Source organism: Rhamphochromis sp. 'chilingali', assembly GCF_963969265.1.
Source record: "Rhamphochromis sp. 'chilingali' genome assembly, chromosome: 17".
Lineage (NCBI taxonomy): Eukaryota > Metazoa > Chordata > Actinopteri > Cichliformes > Cichlidae > Rhamphochromis > Rhamphochromis sp. 'chilingali'.
Genome location: NC_137944.1, coordinates 15,643,038 through 15,668,366, shown reverse-complemented (window position 1 = coordinate 15,668,366; position 25,329 = coordinate 15,643,038). Strand labels below are relative to the sequence as shown.

Sequence of the window (25,329 nt, the reverse complement as noted above, 5' to 3'; positions counted from 1 at the left end):
GTGTAGCAGTCACAAAGTGTTTATAGTGTGAATGTAGCAATTTGTTATTTTTCTGGCTGACAAATATCATAGATAATGAAAGCTTCTTTCACCAGATTGTCATACCAGATATACCCTTCATGGTGCAACCCTCACAGGTTTTTGTCTCCTCCCAGTCTCGGACCAGGACTCTTTCACATGTTAGACCAATATTTTAAGAGATTGGACTGAATGACTCAAGGCAACACAGACATCACATCTCACAACAGGATGTGTTGTTAAACGATAAACACTGGACTTTGCTGCAGTGCATTATCCCTTTGTTGCTCTTGTCACTACAGAACACATACACCAAAAATAAAGTGGGTCCTCGAACTCCTCGTCTCCCTGACGAGGAGTTGGAGTTATCCGAGTTATTGTCAGTGGCTGCGTTAATGTTATGGCTCCATATGATGGATTTTTCCTTCAACTTCTGTCACTCACGGCAGCTTCCCTCTGCGAGTTGGTTGTGAGTTAAGAGTACAATGTGTCAAAGCACGCTGAAGAAATTAAAATAAAGAAATACGGCCATGGAGAGTTATGACTTTAAGACCTCTTTGAGGCAGCTTTAGCATGTCGTAACTTAAGACCTGCTCTATTGTTAAATGAAAAAGGAACAGGTTGACTGTAGGCAGGCTTACAGTGGAGGAGTCACCATTGTTTGACCTGCTTTATTCAAAGAGCAGCAGGCTGGGGTTGTGACAAAGTCGTCCTACACTGGAGCCATTCACCCCACAGAGGCTCAGCTTACCCCCGAGGCATGCTCTCTCTTCCCCCCCCCCCTCTTTCTCTATCACATACACACACATCTATGAGTAAAAGCAGGTAATGCCAACAAGCATGTGAGGCAGAATAGTTACACAAGAATAAATAATTTAGGGGGGGAAAAAAGAACAATGCTGGGAAGTAGATGGGGAAAACCCTAGAAAAGCATTTACCAACTTTATATTACTGCTTGATATTTAAAGAAAAACTCCTACTATTCCTTGCTAAGATAATCTTGGATGCCATAAATAGGCACGACGCTGCTTTTTAATGGAAGCGTCAGCGTGCTAACATTTTCAAAATTACAAAGCATCACAAAGCAGGTTTGTTCGTCACGCTCACCGTCTGAGTTTATCACGTCAGCGTGGTCACATCTGATAGTTACCACCGAGGGAAAAATAAAAGTCATGGAATCACCAAAGTGGTTAAAGTTTAAAGGGATGAATGTTTGCACTGAAAACTCACAGCGATCCACAGTGAACTTGACTCAAAACCAAAAATGTCAAACGCAAATGTCAATGATAGCGCTGAGGAAAAGTCAGGGGAACACCTAAGTCATTATCTAAATCTGAACCACGAGTGTTTCCATAAAATTTCATGCCAATCAGCTTAATAGTAAACAGGTCTCAAACCATGAGGACATGGGATGTCTGCGCAAAAGATTTTTTGAGTCATCTCAGTCTGGACTGATTGGTGGCAGACAAAAAAGGTCAAAAATCTGATTGCAACAATTTACGTTTTAGATCTGTTGTTAGTAAGAGCCAGACATCTCTCCTCAGCTTAGGACATGTAACATTGCTGGCTTCATTGGCCTGTTAAACTGATTTATTCTGCTGTTTAGACAGAAGGTCCCTTTTACTATTACGGCTTCATTCAAACACTCCCATGACAATAAGCCAAAGTACTTACATAATGTTATGTGTAAGACACCCAGCCGACCGAGGTCGGAATTTTCTTAACACTGATATTAGAATATCAGTGTTAAGAAAATTACACTGATAATTACAGAAGTCGCATCATCCATACATACTTTAGTAAACCGATGAGACAATAATTAAAGACTAGCTTATAAACTGTTACTCTCTGTCATCAAGAGATCAAGTATGCAGAGTGATTTGCTGCTAGATCCTGACTTACATGTCAGGTATAATTAATTATAAGTAATTAATGAAATTACTAATGCTGCGCCTTGTGCTTAAATGTAACTCTGTGACATAAGAACGGCTTATGAGTGGCTCACGTTGCCGTTTCATGCCACATGAATGCAATGAACTCACAGCAAACTAACCAAAGTCAAAAAAATTAGAAGTCTTGTTAATCCGATCTGTCAAAGACTGTCATTGTAGCAAAGATAAAGATTTCAACATCTAATAAATAAACTGTAGAGCAAAGTGGACAAGAGAAAAACTCGGGATGTAAAACTATGCTTGCTGACTTTGAAGAGGTCAGTGTGCTCCTACAGAAACTAAAGGCACTCTGTAATGTTCATGGACAGATGTTTGTGCCAAAGCGAGAACACTTCAGACATTTTGCTGTGTGCAGAAAATGTCTGTTCAGCCATTTTTACCCGAACGGGCAGCTTCGAGCCTTCTATGACATTAGTTTGGGTAGCATGTGACTGTGAGACAGACAGAAAGCAGGTGTCTAATGAAAAACCTTTTTAGCCCTGCATTATAAATACATAGGGCATTGACCAAAAAAATAGAAGAGACACGATGATGTCTCAATCTTGTGAATGCCAATGTGTTAATGTGCCTGCATGCACTCATTCTTGTGCAAAGTTAAAAATCACACACAACTGTTAACGGGCCGGACCAGCAGGATTGTAAGTTTGGACTTTCATGCAAAAAGAGGCTAGGTTTTAAAAAAAGCCAACATGATGCCATCACATTAATGAAAAGAAGCGTATGTCTGAAAGGGCCTAAAGGTACACAGTCGTGACTTGTTCTGTGGCAGTGCACTGCTAGCCCAAAAAAGTGCATCTCCTATATAGGTCCCCTGTGTGCATACGCCCAAATATACGCGTACAGCTTTGTGAGCACTGTAATGGTGTCTCTGCAAAACAGTGGCCTTGTTGCACATCAGGAATCAATCAGGATTATTACACATGTGTGCATGCTTGGCTGTGTTAATGCATTTTAATGCTTGAGCGTTATGTGAGAAATGCTAGAGAAGCGTGTGTTGCAACATGTACACAGTCTTGATACATGCAGATGTGTGTGCGCTATTTGTGTGGAGCTGAGCATTCGCAGTCCCCAAGGAGGCCTTAATGACTTCGGGAGTGGGGAGTAGATAGGCGGTGGCCGTGAAGGCCTGGCTGGCTGCGGGCCACCCTGGGTCGAGCCAAGCCCAGGCCTTCGTGTACCCTTGGTGGGAACAGTTTGTAGAGTGTACGGGCTTTTGGTCTGAGTCGGGTACAGTCCACACCCCTGATAAGGCTTCAGATAGCATCATAAGGCTCCGTTAGTGGCCTGGAGCCATGTGGAGAGAGGTCAGAATGGTTTCTTAAAGACAACTAGAGCTCAAGAGGGAGTCAAAAAGAAAAAGATGGCAAAAGGGAGAAAGCCATTGAAAGCCATTAGCCCTGCCAAGTACTGAAGAAAGGAATGAGAGACAGCAAGTGGGGCAAACAAGGGAGAGAGATTTAAAGGAACTAACTAATGGAGACAGAAAGATACATATAAAATAAGTTATGAGAAATACAACAGTATGTTTTTTTTTCAATAAAGAAAAGCGTCTTTTTTCATTATGCTGTAGCTTTGCATATTTGCTTTACAGTAATGTAGACTGTGGAGTTAGTATTAAGCATATAAATGACACTGGATCTACAGGGTTAAACAACACAGACTCAAAAGCAAGGAGCAGAATTTTACCCACTTTTATTCTTTGTTTTTCAAATGAAATGAAGTTTTTCCTGTGTTCCTCAGATCACTGCCAGGATATGTAATAGACAAGACAGGCACCATCAGGGACTGTGGGCATGCAGTACGTGTGCTGGGTTGAATCCAGCATGCCCATTTAAATGCCACTGGGAAGGAAGTAACCCAAACAAAAACAAGTCTCCAAGCCCTGTACAACGCACATAGACATACCTATCTGGAAAGCGCATTACTGTGCATGTGGTGCATACTTACATTTGTTTTGTGACTGTGGTCTGTATTACATAAATGTGAATCTGCTTTTTTTGCCATCTCAGTTATAATAGGTATGTGTTATATATACAGGGAGGGGAGTGGGAAGTTCTCCCCGGGTACCTTTAGTGACTTCCACATCTCGGCGGTGGCCAGCCAGAGTGCTGTAGATCTTTCTAATCAGCTCCATATTGTTGAGCAGCGAGTTGAAGCCGTTGAAGTAGGAGAAGCTGACCTGATGAGACGTGCTACCCCCTGCAACCTGGGCAAGAAAGAAGAGGGGTACTTTAACAAGCAACCAAATAAGAAAAATAAACTTCAACACAGCCGTGCATCTGGATGTTACTGTTATGAAAATACACACAGCGTAAAACATGGTGGCTAATTAGCCGCGTTCCTCTCTAGCATTTCTCCACAGGGAGAAGCAAACTTGTTTCACCCGCTACTTTTTCCATCACATGATGCGCACTCTAAGGGAGTTTAATTAACTTTCTTTATGAGATGGAGGAAGTGGTAAAAGAAAAGAAAATAGAAAAAAAAAAAGGTAACAGATTAAAAATAGATGCCGGGCTCTAGAGGACATTCCAGGCTGCCCACAGCCTCTTTTACGCGAACCACGATCCCATCTTTATTAAATGAGGCTCTCAGAGGCTTAGAGGAGCAGCTCTAAATGCTGTATGTTTAAAAAAATATATGCGTTCAAGTACGACTACTGTGGGGTACTGTTGAGTTAGAAGATCACTGCGACTGTGCTGGCCTGAAGGGTTAAGTGAGGAGAAAATGTTGAGCTTCCGTTCACTAGATGGCACTGTTTGCTTTACAGACGCATTCAGAGAGGTCGCCTGCTGCTCAACATGGTCGCAACAAGGGAGGGAAGCTCTGGCTTAGGTGAAACTGCTCTAACAAGGGAGACACTTTTGCATCTGTTCATATCTGTGAGTGTACAGACATGGATCTTCCCACAGTGGAGAGAGGAGAATGGTATTTTGGTGAAAAAGAGTGAGGCGCTAATCAATTACCATGTTTGGTGAGTGAATTAAAGGTTGCCGTCTCACTGCCTATGCTCTGCTATGATACTGCCTTTAATGTGTCTGCAGTGTTTATGAGGTTTTGTGATACATGTGTGCGTATGTGTGTGTGTGTGTGTACGTGTGGGAGCGCGCGTGCATGAGAGTTTACTAACAGCACACCAAGATGTCTGGTCGGTGAGGTAAACACAGCAGAGAAAATGACAGAGTCTACAAGGTGTTTATGAAATGGGGCAAGACATGGACGCAGACACAAGACGCACACGCGCGCAACGAAAACACTAACACGCAGAAAGAAAAGACAAGAGGCAAAAAAAAGACAAACATCTCAGAGTTCAAAACAAACAGAGAGCCCGCACAGGCGCACAAACACACGCGCGCGCGCACAGGCAGAGATGATGGACTGTAAAGCTCCAGTCTCCATCTATCTCTATCTTCCCCATTCAGCTCTCCTGCTTGGCTTTGACACTGCCAGAGAGGTTAGACTTAATGACATGTTGGGAGGGAGAGAGAGAGACACGGGGAAGGGAGGGAAGGGGGAAGGGAGAGATAGAGGGGCGGCTGAGAGAGAGGAAAGAAAAAAGGAAAGGAGGGAGGAAGAGAGAAAGAGAGCAAGGGACAGATGAGAGGTAGCAGGGGAAAAAAGATAAAGGGGAAGAAGAATGAGAGATGGCCAGAAGAGGAAAAGAGAAAGCCACAGTGTTCGGTTTGTGGGGCTGTGAGAAAAGAGAGAAGGAAAAAAAGCACAAGAAATAAGTGGTGAGATAGAAGAAAAGAATCTTGACTTTACCTCTTTTATGGAGAATACAGTAATGACAGGCTGCTTTGGCTTGCTTGCTGACTTCAGCAACCAAATCATCATATAGTGCATATGAGCTGACAATACCGTGCATGCTTCTGCATCCAAAGTGTGCATCATTGCACATTTGGAATTTATCACGACATTTAGAATGACTTATTTAAAGATATGCATACATGAATAATCTACGAATGAGAAAAAAATGCATCGTGGTGGATAAAAAAAAGCCTAATTTTTCCAATTGGTGGTGCTAAGGAACACCTGATGCATCCAACCTTTTATTGTTTTAACATATCATGACTGAAGATAGTTTCCAAGAGACACCAGTGACTTGCTATTTTTAACCAACCTGACTTTGTGGCTCTTGTGGACGACAGTAAAACAAATAGATGAGAAAACCACAGAGCCAAAAAAAAGGGAAAAAAAGAAAAACCCACCGCCACGAGGCATTCCTCTACGAAGGGTGTGAGCATGTGCGGCCGAATGGTAACCATGATGTCCCTGAAGTCCAGCCGCTGTGGGCTTGGTCACGCTGGATGAAAGCCTGTCGCGCGTGTTCCAGCTGCATCTCCTGCAGAATGGAGAGGTGAGGAGGAAGGAGGGGAGGCAAGTGCGTACACTAAATTGATATTATTGTGCACATATGTGGGTCAGACACCTCTTTGAGTTGCCTTTATAAATTAAAAATCCACATAAACACTTATGAATAATGACACACCATTTGCTTTCATGGGCCCCCACAGTGCCATCTGCCCCCCACCCCCTCCACCACTACTCTCAGTGCCAGTGTTTAGCCAGGCTTTAGCCTCGTCTCCTCTCCTCCAGCACAGGGGCTTGCCTACTGTGAGGCGTCGCTTGGGCTTTTCACACTCTCCCTAAATCCACATTAAATCCACTTGAGGGAGAAACATACAAACACACACTGGGGCAAGACAGCTAATCGCCCAACTGCTCACTTTGTCTCTCTTCATGCACACACACACAAACGCACAATAGGTCCAGAGGGACAACAGCAGGCTGTGGTGGGGACAGATCCCACAAGGCCTTTGAAAATTAGCAGCCATTATCAGTACCTGCAACCACAAGTCTACAGAGAGAGGCTGTAAACAAACCGCTGACATCAATGCTTCCTCTATCTATCAGCAAAAGACGGGGATTTCAGGCCAATAAAAAAACAAAAAAAACAGCAAGATAAAGCTAGCTTGTGAGCGTCTGACTCACCTGCGGTGTATGAAGGCCTTCAGGTCAAAAAACATATGAAGGCAAAAAAAAAGAAAAAGACAATGAGCCTGATGTATTTTTGTGCATGAGGTTTCTGACACATTACAAGACCTCAGGAAAGTGCATATATAGGGAATGCACGGGGTTATTTTGGTGCTCAAAAAGAGGTTTTAGTCAGAGCCAAAAGAAAAATCAACAGTGTCTTAAAATGAGTTATTAGCTTGTTTTAATTGGAGTTTTATTTACTCATAGACAAAAGGTATTTTTGCTTATCAAATATATTAAAAATGATACACAAAAAAATCATAGATTTACTGTTAAATAACGAAGCTGAACACTTTACTGTGTATGGGTTAATTACGTCTCATCTCACCAAAACTGGTCAGTTTTCTAATATGGAACATGAACATGTTCAAGATCCTAACACATGCTTTTTGTTCATATTATGCATAATAACTGCTAAGAAAAAAAATAAGACAGCTGAGTAACCAACAATAAAAATACATGTTTCAGCTCCAGAGCTACATATATGTAAAGAAACAATCAAACTGAAGTGTCAAATTAATTTTCTTGATATTTACTTGAATATTATAAAATTAATTAAGAAAGATTTTTGAATTACATTTCTTAAAGTATTAGGACTGGCTAACAATATTTGTACAGGAAGAAAGTAAAAATTAAGATTTAAATAAATGAATATCATTTTTTTAAAGTCACGTTGGACAAAACATATGGGGGCTGATTAAATCTTGAACATGCACGTTATTCAGCTGATTGATTCAGATGTTATTGTTGTTAAGAGAACTCTTTAAAAAAGGTATAACCACAACACAAAAACCTATGAGACTATGACTTATTGTTGTGTTGAATTTTTGAGTGATATTTCGCTGACAGCATAACCGATCGAACTCTAAAATCGAGGCGCCCGAGAGAAACGACTGGGGAAGAGTGACATTTACACAAAGCTGAGTGGAGACCGGAGGGGAGTAAGAATAGACATTGCAACAAAAGAGCTACATTTGCAAAAAAAAAAAAAAAAAAAAAAAAAGAAGAAGAAGAAGAAGAAGAAGAAGAAGAAGAAGAGGAGGAAGAAGAAGAAAAAAAGCAGTAAATGTAGCAGGCATGTGTCAGTATCACCTATGAGCACAGCAGGGGCTCTGGAGAGTGCATAAGTGAGTGGAAAGCAAGGAAATGAAGAGAGATTGACGCATGTAAACACTTCCAAAGTAAATAAGGTGAGATATTTTAGTGTCAGCATCCTGAGTGTCGTGACTCACTTCTTTGGTCGGTTGTGAGTAGGTCAAAACACTTTGGTAAGACATAAACTGGGAAGAGAAAAAGATTTGGGGAGGGGGAGGGGAGCTGAATATCTACAATCAAAACAAAAACAAAACAAAAAAAACAAACGGGAGAAGCGTTTCGTTTTGCAAGCATGACTGTGTGTCTCTTAACATCGCAGGAAACACTGATCTGTGCATTTGTGTCCATCTGTACATGAAAGAAGAAGAAGACAAAAATTAGATCCCATTTCTCTTCAGTCCCGAGTCTGAAAAGCTACACGCCAACCACACAGAGCAACAAACAACTGCGGTGCAGGCAATGGAGAAGTTTATAGTCTCGGCCTCCTAAAATCTTAACTTGTAACTGTGCGAGTGTTTCTGGGACGTGGTTTTTATTTGGGAGGGGAGCGAGGGAGGCAGGAGACATAAAGCTAGGGGCTTAAGACACCCAGGGAGAGACTGTCAAGGCATTCCTAGTAGCTTTAATTGCCCTTGGACAAGAATAAAAACATATGACAACCCACCTCTGTTTGTTTTTAATGGCTGGGATTCCTTTTTCAAAAGTTAAACAATAGAAATGAGCAGAGTGGGATTGCTCCTCTCTCATTCCCCAAGCAAGCTTCTAAACGGCACCAAAAACTGTAAAGTTATCAAAGTTATCGGAGGAAGAAGCACAACGGTCCATTTAAACATGTGCCAGTGATGTTAAGGGCTGCCCACTGATTCGTGGTCGAGTCAAACATATAATTGGGGCTTTTAAAAATCTGAGTAATGCCAACAATTCACTTTTTGAGTGCTTAGGAAAGAAGTGGGACATGTGGTGTCCCCTTCACGTAATTCAAGCCCTTTACTTGCCAGAATTTATAATATGAGCTACTATGTGCCACTTCTCTGGACATCGGCAATACCGCTGCCAGGGACAACAGCACGCTGACAGTGCGAGCCGAGCCTTGGCCGGCGTCCATGTGTGAGACGGGAAAAATGCATGTAATTGGTGAGAATCTCTGGCTTCCATCAAGACAGTAATTGGCCAGAGAGAGCCCTTGTGAGAAATATGCGGCGCAAACGTTTTCCCCGATAATCCCATCTTGTGAGCATCTGGCAGTGGCGTGGTTACAATGGCAGAAAGACACAATAAACACATGCATGTATGGCAGGAAGAGGTGGAGGGAATAAAGGATGAGAACATTTTTTTTTGGGGGGGGGGGGAGACAAGGGTGGGTGGGAATGGATGTTAGGGAATTAGAGAAATACACAACATCATGTGTGGGTTGGTGTTCCCAACTTTGAGAACTTTTATGGTTGCACAGTGTACTTTGGGATTAAATTTAACTGTCTCTCTATTAATAAGCGTGTTGTAACATAACAGCATAACAGCAAACTTAAAGTATGATGCAATTGCACAGATTTGAATTTTGGGTCAAGAAATCCTGTTATTTATAACTGTAGCTGACAACATACAAATAATGCAGTGAGCAAATATTGCTGGAGGCTTAATACTTAAGTCACAGTTATAATAAAAAAGAAAAACATGATTAAAAACCAACATGACAAATATGTACTGTGGATTTTTACAAGTATCAGCAGACCAGCAGAAAAGCTGTAACACAAACTTCACTTTCTTCTGTCGTTTATTAAGGCATTTATCAAAAGCTATGAAAAATGATCAAACGCAGACAGCATGAGCAGGAAACGTGCATTTCATAGTTGAGCAATGAGTGCGGCTGGCTGCGAGCCTGCTGCTGTGAGGAGCTGGAAACCACTGACTGAGTGACTGGGAGAGAACTGGGCATGCTGTCAATGCAAAGTACAGCATCTACTGGCCGCAACGCCACACAGCTGCACTCCTGCGCGCACACAGGCAAAAACAAGCATACGCAAATACGCAAACACTGAAGTAAACACGAGGCATGCGTGCTGATGCTTACACATACAGTACAGTAGAGCCAGTGTGAGACAAGGACAGATTCCGTACGTGGAACTGTAGTTATGCAGAGACACTGCTATGCGCTTATAACAATGTCCCAATATCCATCTGCTGCTGCCCGCTGTGTTTAAGCCATCTGGTCCAAGTTAAGTGTAATATAAAAAGCTCATTCAGATACATGGTGAGTGTGGATGCAAACTTGGCACAGCTCAGGCCCTCCCTCTCTCCCACCAGCTCCACCACCTCTCCCCTGCTTAGGCTTGATTTAAGTCTAGACATCATATTGGAAAATGGCTCACACGCCACAAATACACTAGAAATATTCCAACTGTACTACACTATTTATGGAGGCCGAAATGTGTCTTTACCTGCTTCAGAATAGGCGGAATGGAGTAATGCTACGTGCATGTCAGCTAATGGAAAACAAATGCAGAAAATGTCCCAAAAGCATAACCTCAGTGTTTCATTAACGACTAATCTGGACAATGTGGAGGACTGTGCTGGAGAGGGATAGAACCAGTAAAAAACCCCAAAAAACCCTTAAAACATGTGACTGTGTGTTAGTGTGTCCAAGGACTGACAAAAAAATACAGTTACATGATGACAGGAGTATAAGACAAAGTGTACATGTGCATAAATCAGTTGGTGAAGATTTATTGCCTACTCTTTGATGAAAACAACACAGCTAGACAAAAAAGGGAAAACACAATATAAAGAATGTGATTTCATATCAGCCAAGCAGACAAAGAGAGCAGGAGCTCACCCCGGTTTTGTTAGCCGTCAGGGCTGGGGGGCTGGGAGGAGGTGCTGGCCATCAGACTGGGGTCTGGGATGCGGGGCCTCCCTGCTACTGCAGATAAGGAGGTGGTCCGCTTGCCTCTACCCCAGAGAGAAGGGTTACATCTCCTGGGTCTAGGTGCGGCTTGCCCCTCTGAGGGCGGGGGGACCTGGACCTGGGATATAGAGTATGTTTGGGGAGTGCGACTGTCTGTGCAGTGTCTATTTGTGTCTGTCTACACGTTGGGTGAGTGCCGAGTATTTGGTTGTGCATATGGGGTGGGAATGCACGTCTGTGTCTGCGTGTGCCTGTTCGTCTGTGTCTATATGTCAGGTTGGGTCTTAGACTCAACCTCTCTGGGTACATCTCAGGCCCTCTAAAGTACGAAGGCCTATCTCCCCTCACCACACTCCCTGCCGGTGGCTGATGCCCTCAGACGTTGGTGTGTTGGTGGTCCTTGTCGTCTGGGGCTGGGCGCTCATGTATGTACCGGCTCACTCCTGGTGGCCGATTGGCGGGGCCTGGCGCCTGTGGCCCGGTCGGGCTCCTTCCGGGGGGTGGAGTGCCCTCAGGCCTCTGGGCCTGAAGCTCGGCCCTCTCTGGCACAGCTGGCTGCTGGCAGAGCCCGCGGGCACGCCACTGCAACCCCCTCTGGCCTCTGCTCCGTAGCTGCGGGGTGACCTCTCCTTTGGGGCTCTACTCAGCTCTTCCCAGGAGGGTGGCACGGTTCCCCCCCCTTTGGTGGTCCTCCTCGGGTCCTTGTACTCTGGGGCCTCTGGATATCTGGGGCCTGGATCTCCTCTATACCTGCTTCATACCCTGGTGGACGGGGCTATGGCTCCCCACACTCCCTAGCAGATCGTTACATGGAGAAACCTTTGGAATACAAGCATGCTGATCCACACAGGTGTGCACACAGGTGTACACACGGGTGTTCACAGACGCGGACTACACCTTTCTTGGCTGCTGCCTCAAAGCACATTGTGCGCTGTCTATCTTGCGTGCTGCACAATATCGTTTATTATTTAGTATCTACTGTTATCTACTGCTAGCTAGTTTATTTAGATGGTGCTGTTTTTTTTATTATTATGTTGCTCTTTGTTGTTTGCTTTCTCTTCTGTTTTTTTTTCTCCATACAGGTGATCCAGGTGTTTGTTTGTTTTTTTGTTTTTTTTTCTTTCTTCCCCCCCTTCTCACCGTCTCTTCTCCCCTTTGGTTTTCTTTCTCTCCCTCTCTTTCTTTCATTCTTTCTCCCTGTCCTATCCCCCAGTCATGTCTGTCGCGTTTGTAGCAACTGAAAATAAAATAAAAATTCATAATTATAATAAAGGTCAATCAAATGGACCAATATGGCAAGGCCATGATGATCCACTTGGTAAAATAAATCCACTTGGCATCTTTCTTGGCCTTAAGACAACAATTCTGATGGCTAAAGATCCAAACGGGACACAAAAAAAAAAAAAAAGAGAGCAGGAACTCGGCATGAAACCTACCAGGAGGAACTGGGTGAATTCTCCGTAGCTGAGCTGCTTGTTCCTCTTGGTGCCAAAGTGCAGCCGTATAAACTCACAGTCCCAGTTGAAGGGGATGTGCTGGTGGATGGTCGTCTGGCCAAAAACCTGCTTCACATCCTCTACAGAGGAGACAATAAATGAGATAAAACATTATTTGTAATATTATTTATTTCCTCCATTAACAAGATGCAATAAGTTGATCCTGCAGACCATTGATATTACAATAACAATGCTATTTGTCATCATTAGTATATTGTTAATTAACCTCTGCAAGTGCTCAGGCCAAAGTTACTTCTAACTATATTCTGTTGATTAGGTCCATCTGTAACTATAGCAACTCCACGGAGTAGTGGTGAACAAATTCACCCCTTGTGCCGGCCCCGAGCCCAAAGATCTGTGCCAAAACAAATATGTGGATCTATCCACTGTGGTGACCTCTTGGGAAATAAGGGAGAAGTTGATAATGTGTGGGTTCATCTGTGAATATGTGTCATTTTCTAACAGCTCATATTTTACTAGTGGAATCCTAAATTGGCACTCCAAGAATCCCAAACTGAGAACTACAGGAGACGTCTGAAACAGCAAAGATGGTAGTAGAAGTTTAATTTGCAAAAACTGCACGTTTGTGCAAAGTTTTCACATCTGACTGCTGAGTGTAAACATGCAGTTATGTCCTGGTGTCCACTGAAAGAAAAGTCAAGTAAATACAGAGAAATTTCAACCTAATGTGCGCTAACTATTGCATGTTCCAGATGACAATAAAGTAGTTCTTCTACAAAATAACTGCCCATACAAGTTTCAGTATGGCTGCCAAGAGGCGAGACTCGCTCTAGAATAACTTTGATAACATGGAAGCACTTAAGCACAAGTGCCTTCGACTTTTAAAGAAACTTGGTAAATGAACCTTGCTCTGCTGCCCTATTGACTTCTTGTAAAACAGAGACTATTTAAACAAAATGCAGCAACCAGCGAGGCAAAGCAAAAGCATGCCAGCTTTTCCTCGAACCTTTAACAATTACAGATCGCACCGCACTTTTAAGGCTAATGGCCGTGCGTCGTATGAGGCCTCCATTAAATAAAAATCCATCCACGGTTTCTTCCTGTTCAGGTTTTTAGTTTGCTCTAATTAAGACCTCAAATCTGAATGCTGCAAAGTCGTGTGAGTCAAGCCTTAACAAATAGCATGTGTTTCCTGACTTCTGGTTAACATTAGTAATTATTTCATTTCCCCCCCCTCCAAAATAAATAAAGAAATAAAATAAAAAATGTGCAATTGTTGCTGACAAAATGTCAACGTCAATCTCGCGAATACAATTCTGCTCTGATTGAGACTTAAGTTCCCGTAAATCAGTGGTGAATGACACATGGCAGAACTTGTTCGAGCTGTGTAGGCTCTGTATTGAGAAGGAAAGGCTTTTCTTCTCACTTATGTTCCTCTGCCTGAACCCTCTAAGCCTCTGCAGCCAGTGGAGTGGAGAGACACTGAACATGAGTCCTAAATTACAGCCTTACTAAAGAAACAAAAACAAACCAATAGAGCGACCTGTTTCTTATTACCAAACAGGCTGCGCTGAAGGAGTGGAGAAAGGAAAAAGGAGGAAAGAAACTATTTTTTTTCCTTTTTTCTTTTTTTTTTACAGAAAGGGAGGGAAATAGAGAGTGAGTGAGTGAGAGAGAGGGAGAGAAAAGAAAGGTAATATTTACTTCAGCCCAGCATTACCTTCTGAAGGAAGACAGCTTGTGTGTGTGTGTGTGTATGTGTGTGTTTCTTTACACTTTAATGAGGCAATAAATATACAGCCTTTAATTCTTTAAAGGACAGGCCGCTCCCGAGTGTGACGTTTATATTATCAGCTTTTATAGACCTGTCAACACTCAGACCTCTTTAAGTCTTTTTTTCCCTCCCCACCTTTCTTCTTCTTCTTCTTCTGTTTTTTTGTCTTTCTGGCAGAGCTACAACTGCATTTATACGCTATGTTACGTTGCAGTTTTTATGAAGTCAACTTTCCAGCAAATTATGCATTTATATTTTTTACGTGCTACAAATTCTGAGCAATGCGCCGCCCTTGTACTTAACACAAAACTGCTCGGGTTATTATCGAATAATAATAAAAAAAATAAAAATGGCCTGACAGAAAAACTAAATGAAATTTGGAAAAAAAAAACAGAAATCGGACTACAGACATTTATTACACGGGGAAAACAAACAGGGCTTTAATGCGGCACGAGCTGCATGTATGAATGCTTTTAATAGGTAATAAAAGAAAGGAGTTCTTATTTCTGTGCCTGGCTTGGTGAGGCTGTTTAATCAAATGAGTGGCATGAATAGTGAAAAAGAGAGCAGGAGTAAAAAAAAAAAAAAAAAAATCTGCAATGTGTCACAATAAAGCAACTTTGACAAGCCTATAATCTCAGCCACCAGTTATTTGCTTTTCTTGGTGAACACGGTCGCCCGATGCAAGTGGCAGACGCTGCAGCCAGTGTTTATGCGTTGCACGATGTGTGCTATGTTTTTCGTACAATTTTCCACTCGTACGCAAGTCTCATAACTCGCAAGTTTTGGGATATTCATTAACCTTTGGGAGACGCAGAAAAACAGCAGACCTTTTAATTGCCACCAAGACAACGTCACTCTAATTGATCCTTTTAAATATGAAAATTTACATATGTGCATATATAATCACCCGCAATGATCTTGCACCCTGTCGACAGCAACAATTAAAATGAAATTCACTTACTCTTCCCCTGTTTGCGAGCGGGATGTGTGCACTGCATTTCAAATCAAGCCTAATGTGCCAACACCTCGCACACCTACAGAAGGCTGGCATTAGACTTGTTTAAATCAATTAGGCAAATGTGAAATGAGCAACGAGTACAAATGTCTTCCCTTTTCACCTACGAGCTTCCAGGCATCACAGTAATGGTGCCAATCATGCACACACACACGCACACACGCACACACACACACACACACACACACACACACACACAGAGCCACCCACCCCTTCCTCCATCTTCATCTGCATCCCGTAGTTTCCGCCAAACCTCTCCAACGCCGACCCTAACCTCATTTCTGCAGATAAGCTACCAGACCACGTACAGTATTTTTGTTTGTGGATGCAGCTCTAACAGAACAGACAAGTTGAGGTCAGACTCCCCCCCCCACCCAACCCTCCACTCCCCGCACCTCCACATAAACAAAGGAGGACTGCACGAAAACTTCTTCAGGGCACATTTAAGAGGAGCGCGCTGCCTGAATAAGTCTTTGGTAAATGTCAGCGAATGAGGTTCAGTGTTCAGACCTGAACTTTGTCTCACTTTACATAATAACATTATTGCTACGATTCAATAAACCGGCACTTCTATTAAGTCCTGATTAGTTTTGTGAGCTGGTATCATCCTCAACATGATACGAACGCACAACCTGAGGAAACTGCAACATTAGAAAGAGTAGAAAAGGTTTTCCCAGTGTATCTTTTTTTGTCTCTCCAGATTTTGTTTTACTTGAACTAAGAACACATGTGTCGAGCAAATGACTTACCTGACAATATATAACAAAGACAACGATGCTTTTCTCATGATTGAAACTGCGGTACGTGTGATAAGAATATCAATACCATAACAGGAACAGTTTAAAATGAGCACAAAATACGCGTCTGTACCAGAAGTGATCATAACTTTCTGAGCTTTTTACTTTGAGCAGTGAATCAGTATACACTTTTAAAGTTTATCACAATATCTACTACATGCATCAGAATCAGGATCAGAATTATGTTTAGTAAAAATAAAATATGTTTAATAAAAAAAACTGTGGTACGGAAATTGATTGTCTGGCATTTACATCAGATTTGCACAGTAGATGCATCTGTGCAAACTTAACTACAGCTAAAGGTTAACTTGTAAATCAGATGCAGAGTTACTTACCAAAAGTGGTAATCCCAATGCCCGTTTTATCAAACAGCAGGAAGGCAACCATGAAAAGTGAGTCTGGGGCACACAGCACCGATTCAAATGCTACAAACTCCTGAAAGGAGATCAAGCTAGGAGAGAGAAGGACAGAGGGAAAGAGGATAAGTAGGTCTGTAACAGACGGTTAAATGCTGCCATTTGAGCTGATTCATTACTGTGGTACGTTGTGTTTCAGGTTCCCTGTATAAATACTTCATCGGCTACGCATGTGATCATTGAGTCTTTGATATTCAATTAGCCATGTAATACATAATAAAGACTTAAGCGTAAATTACACTAATGAAATGAAATATTAAATAAAATAATTTAAAAAAACAAGTGATTTTTACACAGCATTAAACTGTAGACACCGTCATAATTACTGCCACACAGTGGCAAACCAGCACACTTGGACAAGCTATCAATCTGCGCAACACGTAATTCAAGCAGCCTTTTATCCTTTTAGTCTGTTATTCCATATGTAATGTAATAAAATCATCGAGTGTGACAGCAAGAAAATAAAACATTTTTAAAAGCTCAGTGTGTGTTCCCAGTCTGCGCTGGCAGCTAACACTGAGAGGGCCAACTTTACACCACACAAAAAAGGCTTGAAATAGGACGTTTCACATGCAGAGTGTGCCATTTTAAACAAGCAGACAGGTGTGCAGGGGCTTGGGAGCCAGTTAAGGACATCAACATAAATTTAATATAAGATGAAGCCATTATGTGAAAGCCAACAGGAGCCATGGCGAAAAACGAGAAAATGAAGGGTGAACTTTGTTTGCCACAACACTATGAGACGAGCTGAAAGTCTAGTTTTCCTATTACAGCACTTCATCTCTTTGTCACTGTTTTCCTAGAAGCCTCAATAGAGGTACACACGTCCACATGTACCATCAGCAAGCAAAAAAATAAACACAAAAACACTGCCTATGTGTGAGCCCACTGAGAGCCCCCTCAGGAAAGTCCCACTGTGGAGAACTGGACCACGCAGTCTAGCCTTTATATAGGCCGTGGTTCATAGTTGCCCTAAGTCCATTATGAATTTCACAAATGGATCTGATAATTACAGGAAGGGTCAGCGTTAATGAGCAGTCCCCGAGCATCCATCTATTAAACCCATTTCAATTTCCGAGGGGGAGTGTGGCAAGGAAGGAGGGGGGGCAGTGATTGCATTTTCCTTGTTGTTGTAATTAATTATGTTACTGATGAAATTTAGAGGTGTTTGTTTGGCCTTTAGAGTTTAGGTTTCAGGCTTGTGTGCATTTATATATACACAAAGTATAGGTTTATAACCAGAAAAAGACTGCAGTATAGAAGACTGGAGGAGGAGGCGTCGACAGAAAGTAGTGCTTTAGGAACTTATTCTTAAACATGAATCCCAGAGATCTTTCATAAAGCAGCGCTTGGATAAAAGCTTTATAGTCTTTTGAATGCAGTCTTCAAAACTACTTTTTCTCCCTTCCAACATTTGTGAAAAACCCAACGAGGCAAAGCGGCAGCGACAAAAGACACAGATTAATACCTGCTTTCAATAAAAACCCAGAAATACATTTCGAAAGATAGCATCGATACATTTCGAGAAAGGCATTGTGTGTGTGCTGGAAAGGGAGCCGCTCAAGAACAAAGGGAAGTGTGGAGAGGGGATAAAAGTGAGCGTACGGTTTCTCCTCAGCGGCAACTGAAATCAGCTGTCATTGTTTCAAAGGCAAGGCTAATTGTTTTATTAACTAAGCAGGTAGTTCTTAAGAGCAGGCCCCCGCTGATGGTAAGTAGGTGGAAGGGGGCACAAAAGCTCACTGCAGAGTCCGGGGATCTACTGTTAAAAACAAGGCTAATACCCTCGCCGCTCACACTGCTGGAATACTCACAAACTCTCCAACACCTCGCCGATCCTGTGCGACACGTGCACAGCACACTCGCAGGTTAATAGAAGGAATTTAAGCAAGCACAGCCTCAAAGACTCACAGAGAATCGCTGTTTTGAGATGGAAACAAGGGAAAATGTCAGCTATGTGTTTTTGGAGTTCTTTTCACACGCATCAATTTGCATTCACGCTGGTCATTCCGTCTGTGTTTTCCCAGACATGGATAATCAGGATATTAGTGTAACCGAGAGGGCCGTTGATCAAGAAAGGGATTGGACCACGGGGGTGGGGAGGGGTCCAGACAAGATCCAGGGGGCATCTCCGTAAAGCGCACTGAAAAACATTCCACGTGCTCATAAGCATTTACACACAACTCTGCAGCCAGGGATGAAGCTTATGATGGTTGATTAGCAAGCGCCATGACGGCTGCAAAATGATTACCATGAGGGGAAAAAAAGGGGGGGGGGGAGGGTTGCATCATTTTTTGCTATGCAGACTCAAACCCTGACGAGACCGCTCAATAATCAAATCAACCAACAGCATCTACCAACCATCAACTGCTATGGCATGTGTCCAGGGCTGCCCCATCCATGTTTGCAGGCTGGGATGAACCGCGGAAGACGGGGCTAATGTGATACTCCTCATTTGCTTACTTTACTCCATGGGATTTGTTAAATCCTTTAAACAGCAATATTTATGGGATGTATTACATGACAAAGGCTTGCATGTGTTTCTATGGATGACAGCTGAATGACACTTTTGTCATGATGCCAATTCAATGCAGTTTAAACTGTCTCCGATATGCCTGTCTGACATTACAACTATATTCCACATATATATGTTTATCTCATCTTCATCACCCAGCTTTTACTTCTGTCTTCTCTCAGCAGGCATTTAAATACACAAAAAATATACAAAAAAACCCAGGCTTGGAAATACTGTTTACAAGTAACATAAATGCATGGTGTTGCTGTGGCCCGGCTGATAGAAAGACAGCTCTCCTTCGTTGATAGTAGTGGGGGAGAGGGGCCTAGAGGGGCTTCAATAATCCCCTGTCCGTGGCATCTTGGCACTGTTACTGACAGCCTTCCACCCACCTAGAGAACACTTGCACACAGACACACCCCAAAAACCCCACATACACACACACACGCAGGTGAGCGGTATGTGTTCGGCTTCTAGGAGTGGACACCCACCAGTCCAAGTCCAGAATGCTCGCAGCCTCTGGAAGACTGCTATTTTCCCAGCACGCTCCCTTAACAAAGTTTTTTCTTTTTTTTTTTCCAAACCTCCAAGAGTCTATGGGTGGAAGTGTTTTTTTTTTCACACTTGAACAGATGCTTCTATCAAAATATCAGGGGGAAGAAGGAACGGATAGAAAGGTAGGGAGTCGGAAAGAGGCGAATGAAATAGAGGGAGCTCAGAGTGCATTGTAGTATGTGAGTGCAAAGAGAGAGTGATGATCAGAAAGGAGGAATGTGCGAAAAGTCAAACAAGAAAAAGAGAGGACATAAATAAGTTGACTGAAAGAGAAAAATCTTTAAACCGTCTTCTAGGCCTGTATGTCAGGTCCCTGGAAATTGAGGCATCTCCACCCTCAAAGCCCTGTTTCTGTTTCGCTCTCTCTTGATCTATCTATCTATCTGTCTCTCTGTCTCACGGGGACGGCGAGAATAAGAGGGAGAAAAGTGATTTCCACATAACAGATTGTTAGGACTGTCACTATATCCCCTGATTTACACAGTCACAGAGAGGGAGACAGACAAATGTATTTTCACTGTTTACATTGCTCCCCCCCCATTCCACAAACATTGAGCCACTCAGATACACACTCACACACACATTGTGTAAGAAAAATTTCTCTCGCACAACACAAAAGTAAGCGAGCGTGCCACCTCCCATCCGACCCCCTGCTAAATCTATTGTCCCCACACTCATCTTGCTGAAATGGAGTCCTACCTGGCAAAAACAGCAGCAGGCGCACTAGCTGCAAATACGCTGCACCTCATATACCGACCGAAACGTATTGTTCGCGAGTGTATTTGCATGAGATCGGGCATGCTGGATGAAAATCCAGCCGCTAAAGTGGCTTGTTTTGTCTTGCTCCTTGTTCTTTTCTGGAGCTTTGCACGGCTGAGTGCTTAAAAAGAGAAAACAAAAAAACTACGCAATTCTGTTTTCATGCTACAGGCGACGGCCCTGAGGCTGTCGCATCTCTACTTATTGTGTTTCTTCTGTGTTTGTGAGGTCTGCAGAATAATCATCTGGTCTCTTTTGCCTCATCAACTCGTTTGTCTGTTAAAGTTCAGGAAGAAAATAACACATCACAATGCACAGGCCTGTACAGCGACTATACGAAAAGAAAGTGAATCACATCTAAACTAAGTCTAAACAATATTTGGAAGGAAAAAAAAGATTTTTTTTCTTTTAAAAATGACTCTTTTTCCTGTTTTGCCCCCATATCATTTCCATTCTCTTCCACAAAACCAAAATGAGGTTTAGATACAAAGCCTGGGCCATGGGTTCCTAATAGATTTACCCTGATGCCACGGCCACCATTTATCCTGCTCCAAAGCCGCACAATGCAACTGAGTGCTCCTGAATAGCATGGGCAATTACAGTGCATGTGTGATTTTTTTTCTCTCTCTCTGTGTATGTGTGTGCGTGCGTGCGTGCGTGCGTGCATGTGTGTGAGAGAGAGCATGCACGTTGCTCTCTCTTTTTCCAATTCCAAAAACCCCCACTACTCACATCTCACTGTCCTCTGTAAGTGCAGACACACACACACACATACACACACACACCTTAAAGCAGATGTAATAACATGAAACTACACAGCCATGTGCACTTTGCTCTTTGTAGAAGCCCAGGTGGTTACCATGGCAATGTGGGCCTTTTTTTTAAATCTTTTTTGACTTACCCTAACATTTTATTACCCATCATTATGTATCATTAAATACATACATATTAATGTAAAAAACAGGGGTGATGGGGATGGGAGGGGGGAGGCGTAAGTGTGAAATTAGGGGTGTATCTACAAAAAAGCCAACACCTGACAGGGGCCTTGGTGGTTTTGATGTCTCATTGCTATATAATTCATGTATGAACGTCCCCCTGTGCATTTCTTACACCAAAGGATTAAGTCATAGGTTTGTTTATAAAATGCAAAGTAACACTAGGAGGCTAGTCACACAAGATCAAAGGGATACATAATCCATGTACTAATAGCTTTAATAAGAGTCTATCATGAGCTTACCTCCTAGCAGGTGGCTTAATATTAATAAGGCTTTTTCTTTCTCCAGTCTTGATCCACCAACCAAAAGAAACGTGCATCTAGCCAATGTCTGATTTAGGCTTCTGTGTTGAATCTATGCAACACCTACAACACAGCCTATGCAAGTGGTCAACGCAGTTGCCAACACACTATTTCGTGAGGAGTTTCTCACTTCAGTTTCATCCATTCTCTTCCAGCTAGTTCAAAACATGGCAGTAAGAGGAGCTGGAAATGCACAGGAGGAATCAATGGTACCAAACAGGCCTATCAGAGTCGCTGAGGCCTGCATTAGCATGACGTGTAGCTACATTTCTAAGATTGTGCATGTAGGGCTTTAGAAAAGTTTGTGGTCATGACGTACCTATGGCATAAACTTAACACAGATGTATTAATCCACTGTTATTCTACAGAGTGATATCGATGACATGTTGTGGTTAAGCAGAATAAAAGTAGTTCTTCCATGCTTTGAACACCACGAGCAAAGTGATATTTAGTTCTAATATATTCAAGAGAAAACAGACTTCCTATTTTTGATATCATCAAAACTAGCTACCCCAAAAAGAGTCTAGATCAGGGGTCCCCAATCCCAGTCCATGAGGGCCGGTGTCCCTGCAGGTTTTAGATGTGTCCTTGATCCATCACAGCTGATTTAAATGGATAAATTACCTCCTCAACATGTCTTGAAGTTCTCCAGAGGCCTGGTAATGAACTAATCATGTGATTCAGGTGTGCTGACCCAGGGTGTCAAACATAAGGTCCAGAAGCCAGAATCAACCTGGCAAAGACTCCAGTCTGGCCCACTAGATAGATTTGGCAAATAAGAAGGGCATACATTTTGGACTTTTATTTGTATTTTAATAGGCTTTGCTGCTTCTCTCTCCTATTAATGAAATTGAAATTACATTTTTTTCTTATATTGAAACATCTCAGTCAAATGTGTAGTTAAACTTCTGGTGACTTCTAAGATCAAAGTAGAGTGTATGTGGCCCATCATGTAATCTCTGGTTTAGAGCCCTTAAGCAAGATAAAAATATCCACAAAAATATCTACCCTCCTAGAATTGTCTACAAAACCCTACATATGTGAAATTTTCATTGCCTAAAAGATAAATGGTACACTGACCCATCTTTCTTCTGGTCCACCACTCCAGCCAGCAGATTTGTGGCCTCATTGGTCAGCAGAATGTCCGTGTGAGCATGGAGGAAACGGCTCACAAAGTCCTGCGCCGACATGAAGTATTTCTCATTCTTCTTGACGCTGGCATACTGTAAAACAGAACATTTTTTTTATAAAAAATAAAGACACAAGGCTGAGCTTTAGAAATTCATTAAAAAAAAGAAAAGAAACCCAAATCAAAAGATGGGAGAAAACCTTCTTTGAAACTAGGCAAACTCAAAAAAGAGAACAAAACATATAAGTCAAATCCCACCTTTTCAAAAATGGCTTTCAACTCAGTGGGGTCGGCCCTCCTAGGCAGAACTGCCTGCAAAATGATGAGAGAATGTTTTGTGAATAGACATACCAAACCTATATCATCATCTGAGCCGGTCCTGGTGAGCCACATTGTAGAACAATGTTTTTTTTCTTTTTGGCTACTGGCTTGTAAACAAAGCTTTGTCTGTCTGCAACCACCTCTTACACACTGGAATGCTTTTAATCACATACCTGTGATCACATATTGTACAGTCAAGGTTTCTTAATTAGCTTTTTATGTTATTTTTATTGTTTTAGACAATATTTCTTAGGGCAAGGATGTCAAACTCATTTTACATGGTGGGCCACTTTGATCTTAAGTGGGCCGGAGCAGTGAAACTCCCCTTTCACTCAGTGTAAAGAAGTTTAACTACACATTTAGGTGTGAAGTCTTAATATAAGAAAAATACTTCATTTCAACAGTATTTCTTAGTTTTTCTAGGGGATAAAGAAATACTGCTGTGAGAAATGAAAGAAATGTGTCAGCGTGACTTAAATTGTAACAACTGAATTTGTAAAATTACAGAAAAATGAAAAGTGATATAAAAAAATAGACTGTTTTTTAGTGTAGACGATTGTAAAATAAATAAATAAATAAATCTACAGTAAAAAACAGGCAATTTTCTGTCATTTAATTCTATATCTATTACTTATGTACGGTGGTGTAGTATGATTATCCAGAGGTAAAGTTTTCATAAGTAAGAGAAGCAGCAAAACTTAATAAAATACAAATAAAAGTCCAAAATCTGTGCCTTTCTTCTGATTTGCCAAAGCTGTCTAGTGGGCCAGATTGGAGTCTTTGCCGGGCTGATTCTGGCCTCTGGACCTTATGTTTGACACCCCTGTCTAAAGGGAATGAATTATATATGTTGTCTATAGGTTTCTACATTTAGTTAAAGCCTCTGGAAAAAGTTTGTGAAACCTTTAGAAGAAACGTCAGTACCTCCCGTCTCAGATAAGAGCTACACACAGCTGTAGGTGATGATGATGGTGTCAAAAAACATGTTAGAAGTTTCCTCCGCTCTGCGGGAACTTCTGCACCCGGTGGGGCGTTCATAACAGAAACGCCACAACTTGTAGCATGATGCTATCCAAGGTTACCGGTGACTACAACCGACTTTTTATTAAGTAAGGTGGAGAAGAGGCCAGGGAGGAACAAGGTGGAGTTAGAAAAAGGAAAGGAAAAAAAGGAGTGAAGGAAGCGATAGCATCATTGCTGCATTTTACATCACTGTGGAAACACCACTTCATTCAGCTTATAATAAAAAATGCTGCAAGCCAAATATTCACCAACTAGCTAACCGGGACCAGTAAAGTCTCAATGTCATTACCGTGTGGTCAGTGTTAAACTCTAGCACATCCTATTAGCTGGCTAACCGGCAGTTAGCGAGCCCTCCTCCGGGCAAACGTCATGACAGGCGGAGGGCTTCGGGCCGCACACCCCCTGCACCGGGCACACATCACCGACAAGGCGACAGCTCCTGCCAGCAACACGGGGAGGTGACGTGGGGAAAACTCAGCAGCTGCTTACCTTTGTTGCCATGCTAAAGCGAGCTCACTGTCAGATAGTCCTGTTCACTTCCTCCTGCGTGACGGCGTTCCCATGGAGATTACGCGCCGGTGCAGTGCCAAAGGAAGGTGAAAGAGGATCAACCGCGCACGTGGTGCGGGCCATGGAAGGTCGGGTTGTTTTTTTGTTTTTTCAAATTGTATTTGTTTAATTTTTTATTTTATGCATTTACAGAGAGAAAGTTCTCTTGTTGGTACTGTGTCTTGTATTAATCTATTACACACTCCTAGGATGCATAGGATGCATAAGGCATAGGATGGAGCACAAGGCCCTGATAATATGTGCATGGATACCTAAGGAGTCTAAATATTTGTTTTGCCACTTTGCAAAGAAGACATTCACTATAAAATCAGTTTAGGCTCTGTCCCAGACACTAAGGTGTCACACGCTAAGCTCATTTTAAAGTTACAACTCAAAATAATCATCCATTCCTTTATAATCCTTATCCAATAAAACTTAACACACTTATTTTGACCTTTTGGCTCATATACAAACATGCATACGTACGTGTGGGCTTATTCTTACACGCGCCAACTATCTATTGTACTGAGCAACAGAGACCTGTAGACATCAGTGTGAAAGCCTCAGTTCCTTCCTCCAGCCTTTTCTTTCCTTGCAGCAAATTATTCCTATACTTTATATCCAGCTTTTCTAGCCCATCTGTGTCTTGTGCCAGGAGGGAAAAGGTACAGAGAGAATTTCATGACTACAAAAGCAAAGGTTAACATTACTCACA

General features: G+C 42.3%; 1 protein-coding gene across 1 annotated transcript in view; it reads right to left on the bottom strand.

Moving 5' to 3' along the window:
* The window catches only part of slc25a13 (solute carrier family 25 member 13), a 54,350-nt gene extending 29,730 nt beyond the window's left edge, over positions 1-24,620 (bottom strand). Inside the window, 8 exon segments of the mRNA XM_080863384.1 lie at positions 4,038-4,176; positions 6,179-6,252; positions 6,255-6,312; positions 12,441-12,580; positions 16,386-16,501; positions 22,673-22,815; positions 22,980-23,033; positions 24,555-24,620. Of these exon segments, the coding sequence (XP_080719510.1) occupies positions 4,038-4,176; positions 6,179-6,252; positions 6,255-6,312; positions 12,441-12,580; positions 16,386-16,501; positions 22,673-22,815; positions 22,980-23,033; positions 24,555-24,566 (736 nt within the window). The 5' untranslated portion in view covers positions 24,567-24,620.
* Between the last annotated feature and the right edge of the window lie 709 nt (positions 24,621-25,329).